General features: G+C 36.3%; 2 protein-coding genes across 3 annotated transcripts in view; one reads left to right on the top strand and one right to left on the bottom strand.

The window, feature by feature from the left end:
* The first annotated feature begins 940 nt into the window (after positions 1–940).
* On the top strand, positions 941–4,091 carry LOC112058372 (dynein axonemal assembly factor 10). Its single transcript, XM_024099152.2, has 6 exons — positions 941–1,227; positions 1,401–1,528; positions 1,848–2,065; positions 2,833–2,955; positions 3,410–3,522; positions 3,869–4,091. The coding sequence occupies exons 1-6, from the start codon at positions 944–946 to the stop codon at positions 4,074–4,076; spliced, it is 1,074 nt and encodes a 357-aa protein (XP_023954920.2). The 5' UTR covers positions 941–943; the 3' UTR covers positions 4,077–4,091.
* Positions 4,092–5,268: 1,177 nt separating this feature from the next.
* The window catches only part of LOC112058371 (protein pellino), a 97,633-nt gene continuing 82,155 nt past the window's right edge, over positions 5,269–20,746 (bottom strand). For both annotated transcript variants that reach the window (XM_052888147.1, XM_024099150.2), the window contains exons 4-10: positions 17,451–17,645; positions 16,743–16,922; positions 16,285–16,392; positions 15,691–15,847; positions 14,975–15,155; positions 13,977–14,124; positions 5,269–13,389 (exon numbers count right to left, since the gene is read on the bottom strand). In XM_052888147.1, the coding sequence (XP_052744107.1) occupies positions 13,998–14,124; positions 14,975–15,155; positions 15,691–15,847; positions 16,285–16,392; positions 16,743–16,922; positions 17,451–17,645 (948 nt within the window). In that variant the 3' untranslated portion in view covers positions 5,269–13,389; positions 13,977–13,997. The remainder of the gene's footprint in view (positions 13,390–13,976; positions 14,125–14,974; positions 15,156–15,690; positions 15,848–16,284; positions 16,393–16,742; positions 16,923–17,450; positions 17,646–20,746) is intronic.

Raw genomic sequence — 20,746 nt, forward strand, 5'->3', positions numbered from 1 at the left:
TACTTTTAGACTTGTATCGCTATCGCCTCAAACTCACCAACAAAATTGTCGGTCTTTTTTTGAGAGGGACGAGGTAAACTCGCACATCGAAAATATTTAACAACATTAAATATACAAATCCTGTGTCCTTACACCATACAGACAACTATAATGTAAAAAAACAGTGTAATTTTAATACAATGAACCATCGATTATATAGACTCAGTTTATTATAACACGTTAGATCGTGATTAAATAATTTTGACAGAGGGGTAACGTGTAGTGAGGCAGGTCCTATGGTAACTGGTCTGAGACGGCTATAGAATTTACCATTTCGTCGTACTCTGTTTATAAAACTGATTTCGCCTTATTGGAACGGAGCTGTAAGGCAAGATAACTTGAAAAGTTGCACTTGTCCTAATAATTTATTCACACAATAGCAACAGACGCAGAAGTTCACCCGCGAAGCCTCTATTCTTATAACGTTCGGACTACTACATATATTTTAGTCGAGTACGAACACTTTTAGATTTACTGCCCAAAAATCGTACTCGACTAAAATCACTAAAAAGTAAAATACTAAAGTAGTCCGAACTAGGCCTCTGTCGTCTATTTACTTTCTGTCTAATACTATGTATAGGACAGCAGCACTAATCTGTGGCAGACTCATAGCAGCTTAAATTATTGCTGTACAAAATATTTGAAGTGATGCGTTTGTAAATTTGTCATTAACATTTCAAAATAAACTAAACTACCGTGATGACAAAGTTACTATGGGCTCAAAAGGGCTAGAACCCAAAGCCGTAGAGCTCATTAATAAAAAAAGCAGCTGTCAGTGTCAAGTGTCAATACTGTCAATAGGTTACTATAGCAACCAGTTGTTTTGTTTATTTTCTAAAAACTGGAATAGGTTACAAAATTGAAGAATAGGAAAGTTAACAAGAATTGAAGTAGAATAATGGACATGGACAATGAGCACACACCTCAAATAATAACTCATATAGAGCACAATATGAATCATTGTTTATTTGATTGTAAATGGATACCGTGTTCCGCAAAATTTGTTGTCATTGGATCGTTGCCCAAAGGGACAGGCATTCTAGAGATATTTGAAATTACTTCCGGGGAACTGAAGAAGGTGAAAGAGATAGAGAGGCCAGTTTCGTTCAAATGCGGCACTTTTGGAGCTAGCAGCGACGTGGAAAGGCGCCTTGCAACCGGCGACTTTAAGGGCACTTTAGAAATATGGTACGTATGTTGTAAGAACGAAATTAATGTGAAATTAAGTGTGAAGTCGTGCGTGCAGGGAAGTGACGTGCATCAGTCGTGGGTTTGTACACATGCTATCTGAAAAACACTTTAGTAATCAAGTAAATTAAAATTAAATATATTTCTTTTGTGTCGCATGCTTTCTGATGCAGGGACTTAGAGAAGAGTTGTCAAGTTTACATTACCAAAGAGCATACAGATATTATTAATTCAATTGATGGAATGGGCGGTAACATTGTCAATTGTGGTGCTCCTGAAATAGTCACAGGGAGCAGAGATGGTGAGTATAATAAATGAATAATTACTTCAATAAAAAGAGTATTTACTTATATTATTTTGCCTATTCAATATTCCCAATATTCCAAATCAATACTTGCTAATTACTATTACTAATATACAGAGGTAAAGTTTGTGGTATTGTAGGGGATAATCTCTGGATCTACTGAACAGATTTAGAAAATTCTTTTACCACTAGAAAGCCATGTTATTTATGAGTGTCATAGGCTATATTTTATCCCTGTATTCTCACAGAAAATATCATAAATTGATCCAAAGCCACACAACCAGACAGTTTTAATGAATTATTTGACTCATTGCAGGTACAGTAAAGGTATGGGACCCTAGACAAAAGGGTAAACCAGTGGCCAATATGCAGCCAGCGCAAGGCGAGACACGGCGCGACTGCTGGACTGTGGCGTTTGGGAATTCCTTCAATGATGCAGAGAGAATAGTTGTCGCTGGCTACGATAATGGCGACTTGAAGATGTTTGACCTGCGGACCATGTCGCTCAGGTGGGAGTGCAATTTGAAAAATGGGGTAAGTTATCTTATACAGGATGCTCGGGAGTATTTTCCATAACTCTGGAGTTAGGTATATTGTTTACAGAAAATTAATTTAAAATGTTCAAAGATTAATATTTTCGGAGTAAATAATATTTCTTTTGTAAATAGATCTTAAAATGTGTCTCATAGATGCATCCTTATAATTATGATGTAGCCTAACCTTAAAATTTTAAAATGCAAGGTTAAAGGCTTGTGTTACATAGATAGTCGGAATTATTTGAATTACTTTGTATGAAAACACAAAAAGTTTTTATTTGTTAGCTAAACAAATATTAAGCAGTTCGTCTCCTATAAGTGGACTCGTCAACACCTTGAAGTTATGGCAAATACTCCCCAGCACCCTATAAATTATCATCATTACACAAACACAAACACACACACGGACACGGACACGGCCACGGATACGGAGGTCCTGGGTTCGATTCTTAATTTGTCCAAGTCTGGCTGGTGGGAGGCTTCGGCCGTGGCTAGTTACCACCCTACTGGCAAAGACGTACCGCCAAGCGATTTAGCGTTCCGGTACGATGCCGTGTAGAAACCGAAAGGTGTGTGGATTTTCATCCTCCTCCCAACAAGTTAGCCCGCTTCCATCTTAGACTGCATCATCACTTACCATCAGGTGAGATTGTAGTCAAGGGCTAACTTGTATACAATAAAAAAAAAACACAAACTTTCGTCTTAATTAATTATATTAATGTGATAAGCACGTGTTTCACTTATGTAATTAAGTATATATTTTAGGTGTGTTTCACTGAATTCGATCGCAAGGATATACCAATGAATAAATTGGTAGCGACCACATTAGAAGGCAAATTCCATGTATTTGATGTAAGAACACAAAACCCTTCCAAAGGCTTTGCTCAGGTAATAAAATTTAAATTATTATAAATAAAATAGATAAGTATCTTCCAAAACCAAAATCAAACAAACTCCATCCCAGTACGCACTTAAACTTGTGGTTTAAAAATTCGATTTTTGTAAACTTTAGATTTTTTACAATTTTATTAAATGTACAGTCACTCGATCTCCCTACTATTATAATGGGTACCTACCAGCAGCGAAGACTGAAATTTTCTCGTAGGTAACCCGTTCATGTGTTTTTTTATTCTGAATGTGTGTTTGGCTGAGTTCTTACGTTAAATTATTTTACGTCCGTAAAACTCGTGAATTTAAAAGATAACCCGATAGGAATCGTGTTGTTAAGGACCATTATCTCTGGTTTACCTACAACCTTACTATAGGTACCCCTATAGTAAACGATAGAAACATTACCTACCATAGAAGTTTATTTAATTATAGGTATTACCTATAATTTCAGGTTTTAGATAACTCAGCAAAAAGTGGTACAATATGGGTGGCGCGACATCTGCCGCAGAACAGAGATGTGTTCATCACATGCGCGGGCAATGGACAGGTGTCCCTGTGGAAATAGTAAGTTGATCTTTGTTGAAGAATAATGGAAAAAATACCTCAATTATTCAAGAAGTTTTCCAAAGTTGTTGCGAGAGATGAGAAATTTTCATTTTAGGCCCATGAGTACCTACTTGTTATAGCAAATATCGCGAGCAAAGATACCAAGTTGACTAATAATAATCTATTTCTTGAAACAAATATCCCAAGCATTGGTTCCAAGTGGACAAATAATTTATTATTTCTTGTAGCAAATATCCCAATCATAGGCTCCAAGTGGAGTGGACTAATAATTTACTATTTCTTCAAATATCCCGATCATATAGGTTCCAAGTGGAGTGGACTAGTAATTTACTATTTGTTGTAGCAAATACCCCGAGCAAAGGTTCCAAGTGGACTCTACCGGCGTGGCGGTGGGCGTGGCCGGCAAGCTGCAGCGCCTGCAGCGGATGGTGATCAGCTCGCAGCCAATCAACGCGCTGGACTGGAACCGCGACCACGCCGGCCTCGCCGTCGCCACCGCGTACGACCAATACGTCAGAGTGCTTGTTACTACTAAGCTTAATTTACAATAAATACTATTAAAATAATATGAGCTATTATTTTTTTATTCAATGACAAGTTCCATGTTAAGTGACGATGCAGTGTAAAGGCAGGTGTCGACAGATCCGCATCGTACGTATAGCATCGAACGAATTTTATGTACCGTAAATTTAAAAATCCGTTTGGTACGATCTCAGACCAATTATTGTATAGGACCTGCCTCGCTAGACGTTAACTTTTCTGTCAAAATATATGATCAACGATCTAATGCGATTATAAAAACTGTCTCCATAGAATCGATATATATAGAGCTCCTTAAAAATACCTTTTTGTGTAATTGAATTGTGTAAAAAACGGGCAATAACTTCTAGTTTAGTATAAGATATATACCAAATCTAAGCTCGTTTTCCTCAGAAAATGACAGACAATTATGTTCGTGACTATGAGTGCGATACAGGTCCTTCTATAATTGGTCTGAATGCGTATATGTGGACGCCTGCCATAAGATAGAAACCGACTTACTCAGAGGTTTCAAATTTATTCTACCTATACCGCTGATGCTTTCATCAGCATTGTACCAGAACGCTAAATAGCTTGGTGGTACGTATTAACCGGAAGTGTAGTTATCTAGCTAACTATATCAGACCAGACCTAAGCCAATTTAAAAAATATAACATCCTAAACTGACCCAAGCTGAGATCGAACCCAATGCCTCGCTATTGAGAACCACAGAACTACCAACTGCGCTAAAAAGGTCAATTAAGTTTATCTTTTCCAATAATCCACCTTTGACGCAGAAACTACTATCACACTAATATAAACATGAAAGTTTGTTCGTTATGGATGTTTGTTACTCATTCACGTTAAAATAACTGAACCAATGTATCTGAAATTTGGATTTTTAAGATTTCATGTTTTGTACAAAAATTGCATCTACTATTGATTGTCATAGGTATCCGATTTTCAAAAGCTTCCTTCAGATTTCCTTTTTCAGTCAGATAAATTCAAATTCCATCAATTTGGCATGATTTTTAACCTTTTATCATGTCTAAATGATCTTCGAACTGGTATATATTCATCGTAAATAGACAAATCAGCTTTCTATAAATAAATAATTGATAGCAGTCTATACATTTTAAATCGCTTTTAATTACAAGATTTAATTCATATCAGGCATAAAAAATTACGTGTGATCGTTAACTAAGTAAGAAATAAAACAACCCATCAATTTTCTAACTCAAAAGAGCATTTTTATTAACCTAGCACTTATTATAAATAAAAATTAAGGCTAGCATTCAGTTCTTATTTAGACTAACGTTAGAACATTTGATTCGTACGCTCACCAAACTAAGTTCGATTTTATTGTGTCGCGAACATAGTTTGCAGTGAGATTATGATCATCGACTAAACGCCGCTACACTCCTAGGACGTTTTCCATGGCTACACTGCATCAAATCATAATCGAAGTATAACAAAAAATTAGGTAAAAGATCAGCAAATTGGTGGTTTGTCAGCGTTTTTGCGATCATTTAATATTGATTTTATTACATTTATCTTGTAATTATTTATCCAAATATCAGACAATAAACCGAAAAAAACTCCTACTCTACTACGATTATTAATTCCAGTCAGTAAAATGACAAGTGCAACTGTCAATGAAATGTCATTTTACTTTTAAGTGACAGTTGGACCTGTCATTTTACTGACTGAAATTATTCCTCCGACTATACACCTTTACAAAGGGGCGTAATTTTTTTTTTAACGAGCTTTGCCAATTAAATTGTTTTGAATTGGAAGCTGTTTGGAGAAACTGAAAAAGATTTGTAGTCTCGTTTCCCTTTTGATAGATGCAATATAGTCTTGGACAACATACTTTAAAAACCACATTCTAAATTAAATAATGCTAATTATATCGAAACACGTACTTGCAACACAATTTACAACACAGTAATGAAGCATAAATACAGACATTAAGCTACGACTGCTCTTCGATTGTTTAAACGCCTCGTATATCTATCTGATCGAAGAAGCTTACATCTTTTGTTACTCTTCCTTGTTTTAAGTTTTTATAAAAGAAAACACTATAAAAGAAAGCCTATTTTATCAGTACAGAGTGGAATTTGGTCTACAGTTCGTCAAATTCGTAAGTTATTTAAATATGTACCGACGCAAAATTCTTTAAGCCTTGTTTGTCGAGCGCACAAGACACCATATATCACTGACTAGTGACTATTATTTTGATTGTAACAAAGTAATTTAGAACTAAAGCAGTGATAGCAAGATACCTAATTTTATTAAGGCTGGAATTGTCAGCCTATGCTATGTACGAGTATGCATGGGCGTAGCGAGGTAAGTCTCCCCCCTCACGTACCTCGATAGATGAACGGTCGGTCTATGGGCCTTCATACCAAATTTCAAGATATACAAAGATTTAACTAACTTTGTTTCTTCGATACCAAATTTTTGGTAACGGTTTCGGAAAAAACTGAAACTGAAATTTGGTTTTAGTTTCAGCCGTAAAACTAGTTTCGGTCAGGTAGTATCACTTTGTAATGTGAAATTTTAACCCCAAGATAGAATCCTGACGACGCCCATGGGAGTATGAGAGTAGCGATTGCTTTGCTATTTCGCCTATTTCTGGTCATAGGCATTCATAGCTATGTCTAAATATATGGATGCCTATAGTCATATAGTGCAAAGGCACAATAGTCAGTGAAATTTAATGTATATCGCTCACGAATTTAAAGACCCATAATGAATGGCTACAAAATGAAAGCATTCTCGGTCAACAGCTCCAATCACTCGCTAGACGATGATCTGACATATTCAATAAACAAAACAATAATAATTATATTTACAAGCAACCTTATTTTAATTTAATCCAAATATATATTATATAAAAATGCTAACGGCTGAGTCAAACTTTTATAATTAATTTCATCTTTATAAGTTTATAATTTTTTAATTCTTTCTTTTTTTTTAATCCATTCAAACACTTCGATTTTGAAACAATGTTTATTTACTGCGTACTATGATCAATATGAACTATTGGTGCGTGCGCGTATTTTCGCGGAATAAACATTTCGCTGTCTCGCTCTCGCTAATGGGTCAGTGCACGAGTAAAACAGAGATGCATGCAGCCCACCGAAATGCGCGTACGCCATTACAATACGAATAACAAATGTTGCTATATCTCGATTCAAAGACAATAATGCTGTGTGATCACTAACTAGTGGATTCAAATTGTACAAAAACTAAATTTTTCTCAGTTTTCTCATAAGCTAATTTCACTACAGTCTATAAAACTTACATAATTCTTTTTACACATCATCCGAACCGCAAGAGAATATCTCCGCACTAGTGTGCAAAGTCTATGCTTGATTTGATGAAACTACAGTGAGATCGAAGCTAAAGGAACAACCTCCGTGTCACAGACAACTCGGGTCTACTTTTAAATTTAAAAAAAAAATATCAGTTGAGAAGAAACGAATTAATTTCACATATCCCACTAATTCCCATCCCACTATGGATGTATGGATGTTTGTTACTCTTTCACAAATACCCATTGACCTCTTATAATAAAAAGACGCACAATCATATAGAAAATTTCACTTAAAAACTGGCCAATTTTGCTTTGACAGTTTTAGAATTATTGGTAAAGAAAATTATACCTAAAGGCCTTTAAACATAGTCCAATATTCAATAAAATCACGAGTTCAGAGAAAATTCAACACTAAGGATCGAGTTTAAGGTTGAATTTGCAAATGCGACTACTTGAAAAGAGTGCCAAGAAGTTGTGCTTGGCACTTATTGAGTGGGGACGTTTTTTGGTTACTGATAGTGCATCCACTTTTTAATAGGAGATCAATGCAAATATTTAATTTAGCTGAAATTTGGACATATAGGCTACTTTTTATCCCGGAAAAATCCATTGTTACTGATGGATTTTTGAAAAACTAAATTTCTCGCGGGCGTCCTCTAGTTATGTAAATATTTATAATGACTTATTATAATTGATCTTGAGATGTACTGCATTATAATTATAAAGCATTGCTTCTGTTATAGACTACAGTCAATCTACTCAAAGAAGTCCGTTTCGTGTGTAAAACTTACTGTGCGTTTGTGTGTGTTTGCATTCATAAAGCTTTGTTTTATAGACACAAATAAGCTTGCACTGTCATCTTTTCTACATCGAAAGACAGACAGACTTCCCAGAATAGAATAGACTATACCTTAGTATATAGAAACCAAAAAAATAGTGACATTAGACCATATTGGAGCTAATGCTTTGTCAATGTTCCAATTATTATACCTACTTAAAGGTAACTTGAAACTAGTCCCTGGTTTTAATGTATGACTTTAAAATGTGTATTAGGGATTTTTACTGTTTTTAATAGTGTCTATATTTCCTAAACCATTGCATACGGAAAGTATACTAAAACCGATCGGATAAATTGTATAGTACGCGTCAAACTCGTCCGTTTTGAATACAGAAAAAACCTATTTCAGCCGTTTAATATTAGCTGCAAAGTTCAGCATTTTATAATGTCAGAGCGGACTCGAAGTGTGGCGCATACTATATCCCTAGGTTAAGATAGGTATTAAGATAAACATTTCAGATTTATCTGTCGTAATAGAGATAACAAGATAATATAGTCATCAGTGGAGTGAACAAAGATTTTAATTATACTAAAACCATATTTGATGTGCAAGGTTTATCAACAAACAAATCAAAAATGAGTGTATAAATCGCTAATCATTTCAATAATTTTAATTAACTTTTTCCTAAATTAATGAAAATAAATTTGATTAATAATCTTAGAATAATTAGATACAGTTAATACCTTTTGAATAACAAAAGGCAAATAAATTAGGTGTGAAAATAAATGTTTTCTACCTTAATTTCTAATTTGTTTGTTGACATACATTGCAAATCTAGCTTGGCTTCACTATAAGGTTAGGCACTACACAGAAATGTACTCAGAGGCACAATTATCCGACCGCTTTAATATACGCGAGTATACTAAAGTGGGCGGATAATTGTGTCCCTGAGTATATACGGAAAAAAGTGAAAATTAATTCTCAAATACAAGTTTGTACTGAATCCTCAGGGCAAGCAGTGCATTTTGTACCCATGAAGTGCACGCCACAGAAACTTATAGGACAAAGACAAGGACCGACTATAAGATGTCTTCACACAGACCGATTGTATAGGACCTGCCTCGCTAGACGTTACTTTTTTGTCAAACTCTATGATCAATGATCATATGCGATTATAAAAACTGTCTCCATAGAATCGATGTGATAACTTCGCTTACATTAGCGAAGTTATCACAGAATACATCTGCTTATAGTTATTTAACTGATCGCAGAAAAACCAATAAAAATAATAGAATCGATGTTTCATAGTTGTAAGTGTACGTCGGTTAGAGCTCCGCAAAAATACCTTTTTGTGTAGTTTAATAGTGTAAAAAAACGAGCAAAAACTTTTAGTTTAGTATAAAGATATATACCAAATCTAAGCAAGTTTTCTTTAGAAAATGGCAGACAATTTTGTTCGTGAATTTAGGTGCAGTACTGGTCCTTCTACAATAGTTCTGAACATCTCCATTATAAATCAAACCATTACCAAATACGCCAACTAACCAACTATGTTCATACACTTCACTGTATGAATAGTACATTCATATAAATTGCCCATAATTTACGTCTTCCCTAATTAACTGAACACCCTCCTATAAATATATACAGCAAATCACACACTACGAAAACCTCAACATAAATTAATCAACAAATATTTACATTTCATTTCAAAAGTACTACCACTTTTATAAATTCCATAAATCTTGATGTATGCACCAAACTTCTAGTCTCTTCCTGAAGTTGCAACCCACCTTTATTTAATTGCTATTATAACCCCGCCAATTTCTGGCCGCTCAGAAATTGCGTTTCCGACATGAGAAAAAGACAGAAAAACGACGCAATTTCAATTATAGTTTGTCCCATTCGCACAGGTGTCAAAAACGCAATCTCTGAACGGCCGGAATTTAGTCTGTCTCCGTACATTGCGCACAGTGGCGTGAACACGGTTTTAAACTAGGGTAGGCACTATACGTACATATTGTACAAAATGGAAAATTCCTTTTCCAATATAGGTTCACAATGAACCCCTAGGGTTGGCAGTGCATTTTTAAATCTATGAAGTGCACACCACTGTGCGCAGCTATACGCCATGTTCAGAACGGACACGAAGTTTGGCGCATACTATACCATTGTTGGTTATCGCGTATATGTAAATTATTTGTGCCTGGCATCGCACTAAGACTAAGTCGCATTGGAAATTGGTCGAAAATGACTTCTTGCGTCTATTCATAGACAAGGACAACATTTAATTAATTGAGTTGCCAGGCCAAAAAATATAGAATACATGTATTGTAGTATAAAATGGTTGTACTATTTTATTACTCTTATACAATCCTACACATTTAACATCACTAATTTCATTCCATCAACTAGTAATTAATTTATTAATCCATCAAAATTTTTCTGTTATATCAACCGAGAGACAATTGCCAAAATTATCTTTAAAAAATAATGTTTTATTATTTCTACCTGGCAACATCAACAACCCAAACAACAGCCCAACACTCCGCATTTTTCACGTGATAACTTCGTTTGGCAGGGTAAACCGCTACGTAACGTAACGCGTTACGGCGCTTTTTGTCTGGCTTCCCTTTCTCTCACGCACTTTTTTTATTAACGCCATACTAACGGTAGTACGGTTTCACAATCGTAGTTCTCATTTACTGAGCTATTTGAAGCTATTATTGAAGCTTCAAGCGTGGTGGGTCATACCCCCTTTCAAAAAGCATCTTGTGCACATTCATAGACAACACACACACGTGTATCGTTTGTATCTGTTGACATGCCAGGTAAAAATAATTTAGATATAACTATGTTTGTCATTATAAATGAGTGCATCAAATACAAAAAAAAAATATTCATTCTCACATGTCGTGTATTAAAGCAATGATTTTTCAATACACCAGTACGCTGCAGTAATTATAGATTTGATAATGGTTTATAATAAATAATACATTCCAACATATGCACAATAAAAAAAAAACGACCAAAAATGCATTTTTAAATAAAAATTATGCAATTACTAAAAAAATTTATTAATTATTTTATAATTAAAATATATACAAAACCATATCAAACTACAAACTTAGTACCAACTTGAAAGACGAATAATTATGTCATAAGTGTCGGATAAATCTCATTAGTTTTGTCACCTTCTTACTTTATGTCAAATGACAAAGATAAAAAACTTTTAACAAATGACAAATAAGCTATCAGATACTTAAAAGAATAACATTTATATAGCTTGGCAACTTCGTTCGTAACACTCACGATGGTCCGCGCGGGACGGGATAGCGATACCCCGCGCGCTCGAATTCATACCCGCGCAGTCCTTCCCCCCGTCGCCCGCATATCATCATGTCATCAATGAACTTGCCAAGTTATAATTTGATGCATTCAATGTCTTATCCATGTTTTATTTTCTTACCATACCTTGTCGAGAGATTAATAATAATATAATGTCAGATTATAAAACATTAATGGTATATTAGTCAAGTAATATTTTTCCCCGTAGTTCTGACACAACTATTTGATATAAGCGTATATGTTATGTCATGTGAATAGAACACTGAATGTCAATCTCTTTATTAGTACTTCATTATCAACACATATTCGGCTCACTGCTAAGCTTGAGTCTCCTCTCAGAATGACAGTGGTTAAGCTATTAGTCCACCACGCTGGCCCAAAGCGGATTGGCAGATTTCAGAAACGCAGAGAATTAAGGAAATTCTCTGGTGCATACCAGAGAATTTCCTTAATTCCAGAGGTTTCTACACGATGTTTTTCACCGTTTGAGACACGTGATATTTAATTTCTTATCCGCCATTAACCGGATTAGAACCCACACCTTCCAGGATCGGAGGCAGAAGTCATATCCACTGGGCTATCACGGCAATTAATACTTAGACAAAAACAATTGGTATTTTATTGGTAAATCTCAGTACTTTGAGATTATGTCAGATTTTTTCTATATATTATAAATAATAAATAATACCTATATAATTGAGAAGATAAGACACATTTGATTAGCAAATTGCGTTAAGACGTATTACCAACAGTGCTCTTTTGACATGACGCGACTTATATTCGTTAATACATATCACAATTATTAGGTCTGATTTGTCTATTCATTGTAAACTATGCACTTACTGGACCAATTTTAAAATTATTGCACTTTTTGGAAGCTATGCCTAATTAGTAATTATGTCATAATAATAAATTTGCTTCAGATGAATCCATACTTTATAACATGTTATATGTAACATCTACCATGTAATATTATACTTAATACGAATTTGTTATATTATTATTGCTTGATGTTGATCCTTACCGTTTACAATACTATAAACAGTGTGTAATTATTGCTATATGTAAATGTATATAATATTTGTAATATTTTGTAATACACAGCAAAATTATGGTATAATTCCTAAATAGATAACAATGAAAAGTTGCTATAACATTATGGACTCACCTTGATATTGTCAATAAAATCATTATATGCTTGCTAATGTCTAAAAATAGTCAATGTAGGTGAGATTTCATAACTTTTTACTGGGTGAGGGTAGTTAGAAATTTAATTTGTTACAACCATAGAATTAATAGAACCATAGAAGTGGCGTGTGCACTCCAAACTATATGGACCAATGCCACAGACACTTGACCCAGTCAATTTATACAACGTAAGACGCGTATAAATACAGACAAGATTACATACCAGATATTACAAGCAATTTCTTGAATTTTGTATGTAATAAGTAACTATACACACATATAGGCAATCTATTCCTAGCATATATAATAATATAATATATGCTAGATATATCCTATAAGATGAACAACCATGTATGTGTGGAAACTGAATCTTCCGTTTCGTTATGTGGACTATAACTTTAACTGCGCAGTTTAAACTATACAGTTTTATCTAATCGAAATTTTATCAAAAAATATTACAAAAAACTGTATAGTCCCCGTTTTGTCTACACACCGACGACTTAACTGCCATTAAAATTCTTGCCATTTCTAGCCATATTATTAAGTCTATGGTTACAACAGTGTGAGGGAAAATAAATCATGTTCACAATGCATTGATGGTGTAAAATAAGGCGCATTACCACTAAGCGCTTACTGCCTACATGTCGACGGTCGCGTATTTCTTGTATCACTTTGTTGTTGTCTCTTTTACACCTATCGCAAGTGGACCTGGAAGAAAGAGAAAAAAGATTATTATCGTAGTTTGAGCGATGAGAGAGTTAACTTTTTAATTTAATCTGTAACTGCAATGCAAACCTAAAACTAAAGTTTATGTTATTGTTAAAGTATATGAAGAGCTCAGAAAATATTCAGCCAATCTTATAGTACTATCACATTTTGTATTATCACAGCTTATAAAACTATTTAAATAATCTGTATCATTATCATAAAAAAAATGTATCATTATGTCCTGCATATGTATGTACTAGCGGACGTCCGCGACTTCGTCCGCCCTTAGACCTCCTTAACCCGACCCTCTCGCAAAATCCGTTCTTAGTGGACCTCTACTGCCCATGAACTAACTCCCTACCAAATTTCAACTTTATATGTTAACCGATTTTTGAGATACCTTTATGTATTAAGATGATAACTAAACAAAATAAACCTGAGTAGAGGTTTTTAACTAATCTATGTTTAGTATGAACATCGTAGAAATCAGTTCCTTGGTTTTGACAACATGGCGTCAGTCTTTTATATTGTTCTGGTCCAGGCTTTAACACTACAATGTCCTGCCTCAGTCACTCATGGGTGCTCACCAGTGCGTGCGAGCGAGAGATTCAGTCGAGGTTGTCCTGGAAGATGAGTCGCACGTAGCCCGGCGTGCCCTGCAGCGGCGACGCGCAGAACGGACAGATCGCGTGGAAGCCGTTTGTGCCGTGCGGTATGTCTACAGTAGCCCAATATCTGAAAAAAAAACAACATGAATAGTTTAAAAAAACTAAAAAAAAATTCATTTCAGCCTGTCCGCCATCTTGGACGTCCGCCATATTGGATTTAAGTTACGTGACTTTTTTTTCGTATTTCTGACAGCAGACCCTTTTATTTGATAGCCATATCATGGGGGTGGATTTCAAACAGCCAGTCCGTGTTCTTGGGGAGGCCGCCATATTGGATTTGTAATGACGTTTCTTAGCTAGCCGTGTATTGTCATCAGAACTTAGATCATGTGCAAAATTTCATCCTAATCGAAGACCGGGAAGTGGGTCAAATTAAGATTCCAAGATTTTCTTACATACATAGTTACAAGTAAAGCTAATATAAGCGAAGTAAAAAACGCCATCTATGAGCCTCAGGCAACAGCAACAGGTTCTAGTTGTGTACAAAAAGGTTTTGTTTCTAAGTACTGTAAGAACGCCATCTGTTGGTAGTTTAAAATAACAGATATTGTTTCACTACGTCTATAGATGGCAGTACACATCTTAAAAGATTTGATATCACATTTCGTGAAGCATTCACGAACTCACTTCCCAAATCAAGCGTGCGTAAAGAAGTATTACTTAGAATAGTCCATTGAACTTCATGACACAGTTTTTACGACTTACTGGATGGAAAAAGGATACAGAGAGAGTTCAGCCTAACATCCTCTCCGAAAAACAGAACATAGAGTTTACTTGATGCAATTAATGCCATTAAGGTTAGAAATGTATTCTTTCAATGGGGCGAGTTTTGTACTTACTTTACACTTCGCTTGCGATGCCATTGTCCCTGTGTAGTCAGAAACGCTTTCTTTCAATGGGCGGAGTTAAACACTCACTTGACAGTCCGCTCCGACGCCATGTGCCCGCACGGGTTGAAGGCGTAGGTGGGCGGGCCCGAGTCCACGTAGAAGGCGGGCTCGATGCCCATGCACACGCGCACCACGGGACCCGCGGTAAGGCACATGGGACACCGCCGGGACCCTGCTTCACTGCCCTCCGCGCCCCACGAGTGTTCACCTACAAGAATTCCCATCTAATATTACAGTGGGTATGGCCACCGGATTTGACCCAAACCCAAACGCCTAGGTTGAAAAGTCTCAACCTCGGGAGGGGTTGGAAGAGAACACCTGGGGAGCAATGTCCCTCGCGACACACCCGGGCAAGGAGGCACTGCCTCGAGGCTCGTACCCCCGCCCGTACTAAAAGTTTACAAAAAGGGATTGTTTCAAAGTTCTCCAAGAACGCCATCTACTGGTAGTTTAAAATAAAATAAAACAGTCAGTAGATGGCAGCACGCATACTTAAAAGCCTCGCATGTTTATACTTTTTAACCAACTTTAAAAAAGGAGGAAGTTCTCAGCTCATAACTTCGTCATTCATTAACCAATTTTAAAATTCTTTTTTTGTTTAAAAGAGTATACTTCCAGATTGGTCCCAATAACTGAAGTACATCTTTGTAGTTGGTTCCATTTTTATGTTAAAAAGATTATTGTAACTTCACGATCACCTCATTTACCAGTTTTGCTTCAATTAATAAAAATCGTTATCGAACCTTGTACGTGTCCGCAGTTGAGGTAGACGTAGGGCTGGTTGAGGTCCTGGTGCGCGGAGGACAGCTTGCGCGGGATGACCAGCGTGTTGAGCCCTACGGGGCACTGCGGCCGCCCCGCGTTCAGTTCATCCACCAGCGCCTCCAGGTCTCGCTTCGTCTGTAAACAGTTACATCAACTATTTAGGGACTAATTCAGTTTTTTCTTTACTTTATGCCAAATTAGCCCTTTACTGCGATGCCACCTGATGTTGAGTGACTATGTAGTCTACGATACAAGCGGACAAACTTGGAAGAATAATAAATATCTCTGACGGTTTTTAGGCGGCAACGTACCTGAAAAATTGCTTCAGGCTTAAGATCTTTGCCTGTGAAATAGGTAAGTAAGCAAGTAAAGACAGTAAGTTCCTAGACCAAATCCAGGACATCCTCTCATCTCATTAAAGGCCAGGTCAAGAGAACCCTTAACTTGTATGAAAGGATTGGTGAGAATGTAAGAAGCAAGGGAGATATGCAAGGATCGTAGTAAGTGGAATGATGTGGTCTCTACCTACCTATATGGGAATGGGGCGTAATGGTATGTATGTATATAGTTACCGGTGAATTTTTAAGTCCTTCAGCGCTTCTCCATAGAAGTGTGGCTCCACATAAGTCTACCATAGTACCGTCCCTTAAGACATTGGTCTCTGCTTGACACGGCAAACCCTGAAAATGTTAATAATACACATCAATACATTTTACAATTAAAAAGGAAAAATTAGTTTGAAAAGTCAGAAGTTATAGGGACTAAATGTATTTCAACACAAGGTGAACACGGCGCCACCGACCGAAGTCTCGCGCCACGGCCCACAGGTGTCAGCAGGACGTACCTTCTGTTGCGCCGAGCGGCTCTTGCGCAAGGAAAACACGGCGCCACCGACCGAAGTCTCGCGCCACGGCCCACAGGTGTCAGCAGGACGTACCTTCTGTTGCGCCGAGCGGCTCTCGCGCAAGGAGAACACGGCGCCACCGACCGAAGTCTCGCGCCACGGCCCACAGGTGTCAGCAGGACGTACCTTCTGTTGCGCCGAGCGGCTCTCGCGCAAGGAGAATACGGCGCCACCGACCGAAGTCTCGCGCCACGGCCCACAGGTGGCGCTTCCGCCGCAGAAGTCGCCGCGTGGGTGCATGATGAGTACACCGTTCGTCGTTAGCCCGTCTATTTCGTGGTTCTCTGTCCATTTTGTCGCTTTCTCCTGTAACCATAACAACACTTATCTACATATTTTCTACCTACGTATTTTTGTATGTTACACAAAAACTGCTGGACCGATTTGAAAAATTTTCGGTTGATTAGGTCCTATTGGATCTAAAGTAATAAATTTGTGAATAAGTAGACGTTCCAACAAAAATATTTGGAATGTATAGACTTATAGAGCATCAAAAACGTTTAATAATTTGATTCAAAAATCAATAAGCATCTATCAATCATACAAATAATAATATTCAATGGACAGCACTTTGCAAGTTAAAATAATACTACTACCTTTACTTATCAGATATACTCTAAACGTCTATAGTTCGTACCATCGCCCACTGCGTGAACCTTCTTATAAGGGCAATAGTGACCAAGACTCGGAACTATAGTTCATTTCTGGCAACTTGCATTGTTTGTTGTCTTTAGGCACTGAGGAAAGGACAGCACGGCCACTGGATACATATAGCGAAGTTTCCCGAATGCTGCCCAGCCAATTTGGGTTCAATAGTTTCAATGATGTACTTACACCAAGGAATATGTTCCTGGAGGAGTCAAAGCCGGCGGCGTAGATCCGACAGTTGTTCACGTCGTTTCTGTCCGAGAGGATTCTGCAAGCGAACCGCGATATCGTACTCTGCAGCACTTTGGTCTCTCCCGTCTTGTCACCCGCCACTGTGTCCATCACTACGAAGTCGATTGGAGATTCTGACGATCTACCGATCTGTGGACAAATTGAAAAGAACTACGTAAATACTAGATTGAAAGTTCAAGTCAACTTTCAAATAATAGAACCTCAGTTATGTTATGGCTGTGTTTATTATAAGGACATGTTGAACGCTGAAATCTATAAACACTATTCCTTTCATTTTTTTTTTTTTTTAATAAATAAATATACTTAAACAATACACATCACTATCTAGCCCCAAAGTAAGCATACAGAGTAGCTTGTGTTATGGGTGCTAAGATAGTTGATATTATAATATTAATATACAATTATATACTACATATAAATACTTATATAATGTATAAATACACACAGACACTGGAAAACACTCATGCTCATCACACAAATATTTTTCAGTTGTGGGAATCGAACCCACGGCCGTGGATGCAGAAAGTAGGGTCACTACCCACTGCGCCACGCGTCCGTCCGTTAATATCCATATTGTAAAGGAATTAATGCTCAAAGTAGAGATAAATTGAGTAAGAATACTCATGTGTATTCACATATACTACCTCTAGTAAAAACCTTTCTGATGGTAGAATCTTTACAAATAGTCAACTGACGTTTCAAAAGTGCTTGTAAACAGAGCCTACTTGAAATTTTCAATTTTTGTTTCTGATTATGTGTCCTTCAAGTTCAAATCTTCAATCAGAGCAACAATAAAAGACAATTTTGCATTTAAAATATTAAATAGATTAGAGTGTTTATGTCACGTCACATATAAAATACGTTAGTTTATAATCTCACTCGTGATATTATAATCTACCGTCATATTGTTAACTGAAAATACTCATTACAATTTAACGTGTACTTTTTCGGTATATTATAATCTATCGGAAGTGATTATAATAATATCACGAGTGATATTATAAACTAACGTATTTTACAATTTAACGGTAACATTTACATGATCAAAGTCGCAGACGTCCATTAGTTTTTAGCAGACTGCAGAAGTTTACAGCGAAAATACGCACAGTCGGATGCTCGTAATACTCTTTATAGTTTATGAGGTCAAATCTACTTTGACTTTGAATGAAGTTTATTGGAAATCCAATAAAGCGACAGCTATTAAAAGAACGCTCCCTCGGCTTTCGGCTCGCTCCGAGCGAATTACGCTTTAATACGAAATTTCTCGCCTTGCGGGTATCAAAGTTGGCTGTAGGCTCCCTTTGCGTAATATTACTCAAATAACGAATCACTATTAAGCTTGGCAGGGGCCAATTTGTTGCGAAAAGTTGATTAATTAAGATTTAGAAACGATCAACTTTTGTTTACATCTTTACTACGAAATTCGTATTGGTTTTTCGTAACTTCTAGATAGGTAACATTTAATACTGAAATACCTATAACCTTAAAACATTCATCGTTAACATTCATAAACATTAACATAAGATTACATCCTGTTGGAAGTTTGATTGGATATATGACAAATTAAGAGCTTTAGGACATCTACAAAATCTCGGGAAACTGCGTACCTTTAAACCTTTATAATGAACTAGCTGACGTTCCCGTAGGAAAACGGAAAATATATAGCCTTTAGCCTTCCTCGATAAATGGGCTATCTAACACAGAACGAATTTTTCTAATCGGACCAGTAGTTCTCGAGAATAGCGCGTTCAATCAAACAAACAAACAAACGCTTCAGCTATAAACATATATTAGTATAGATATAGATGATTGGAGATTGGAGAAATTGAACTCTACTGGTGGTAGCCACTTTTTATTACTTTATCATCAGCTAATATATACGAGTAGGTAGGTAGCTATATAAAGACTTTTATTAAACAATCAATTTTAGGTTAACTATCACTAGGAAAATATAAAAAAAATACATATTTTTATAAGAATTAGTTTTAGAATTCCTTGTCTATTAAAAACCGGTCATAGTTGCTAACACGTTCGTTACATAACCCGAGCCATTCAAAAGCTCTTCAATAAAAATTGTAAGTAACAGCCTCACGCCAAGGTCACCTTTATCTCACCCTTCCCAAGTTATTAGAGCGATACGAGCATTCAGCAGAACAGTTATGATGTAACACGTTATCCGGCCGTACTTTTATTAATCTTAGGGGAAATCTATATTGCTATCTATATCTATGTTTTGCATATGTATATAAAAAGAGTTTCCTTACAACTTCTATTAAAAAGAATAACTAATTCATAAGCTGGCTTCCTTCATGTACATCCACATAATGACAAACTCACAAATAAAACATTTTTTTCAAAATTTTATTGTGATATGGGATGGGGAACCGCTTATATCCGAGCATTTTTTTTTAGAATACATATATGTCACATTTTATTAATATGGAATACAGTATGCAGAATCTGTGTAAGGAGTGGATACTAAAATAGTTCAAGTTTCTTTCAATGTTGAGTCCACCTCCTTTACCGTAGAGCTTATTAAGGCTTAAGTTGACGTCATTAATTACAAAATGTTTGCTACTCAAACATATAGACCAGGCGCTGTGAGGTATTGTGTGCATAATATGAGGATCGCATTCTGTTGAATTCATCTAGTAGTTTCGGAGTTATGTAAGTATTTAAAAATGCTTGTTGTGTTTTTCTTGACTTTCTTGTTGAAAACTTTCTTGTGTTTTTTTTAATAGATTAGCTAATACTGAGATAATTTCATGATAAAAAATTGGATATTCATAACAAAACAAGCAATAAGACTGATACAAAGCATTTGTTCAGTCCATATCCTCTACTCTAAAGGGACCTCTATAACAAAGAATGGACAAATTGACTTCCTGTCAACATGCAGAATCGTAATCTTCATGCTTTTCAAAACTGTAATCAGAATGCGGTACTCGAATTATGCACACTCAATATCTCATAGCACCTGGTCTAATATATTAAGGCTACTATTCGCTACATTCACAAACAGCTTGTAAGGCAGACAGACGTAGCAACCTCGCAACGGCGCCTTCGAGACACGGCCGCAACGCGCCAGCTCACACAAAGGCCACCTTATCATTTACTGTTTAATTCTTAGTTATTGTTGTGTATACAATCAAAATTTTTAAAATTACACAGGGAAGTGAGTATAGGAAATGGTTCCTGATCTGTCCTTTAAGATTTTTAATAACCGACCT

This window comes from Bicyclus anynana, chromosome 21 (genome assembly GCF_947172395.1).
Source record: "Bicyclus anynana chromosome 21, ilBicAnyn1.1, whole genome shotgun sequence".
NCBI classification, from domain to species: domain Eukaryota; kingdom Metazoa; phylum Arthropoda; class Insecta; order Lepidoptera; family Nymphalidae; genus Bicyclus; species Bicyclus anynana.

Coding starts and splice junctions, on each gene's coding strand:
- LOC112058372 (XM_024099152.2), top strand. CDS start 944: ATGGACAATGAGCACACACCTCAAATAATAACTCATATAGAGCACAAT. Junction 1,228..1,400: donor AAGGGCACTTTAGAAATATG/GTACGTATGTTG, acceptor TTTCTGATGCAG/GGACTTAGAGAAGAGTTGTC. Junction 3,523..3,868: donor CAGGTGTCCCTGTGGAAATA/GTAAGTTGATCT, acceptor TATTTGTTGTAG/CAAATACCCCGAGCAAAGGT.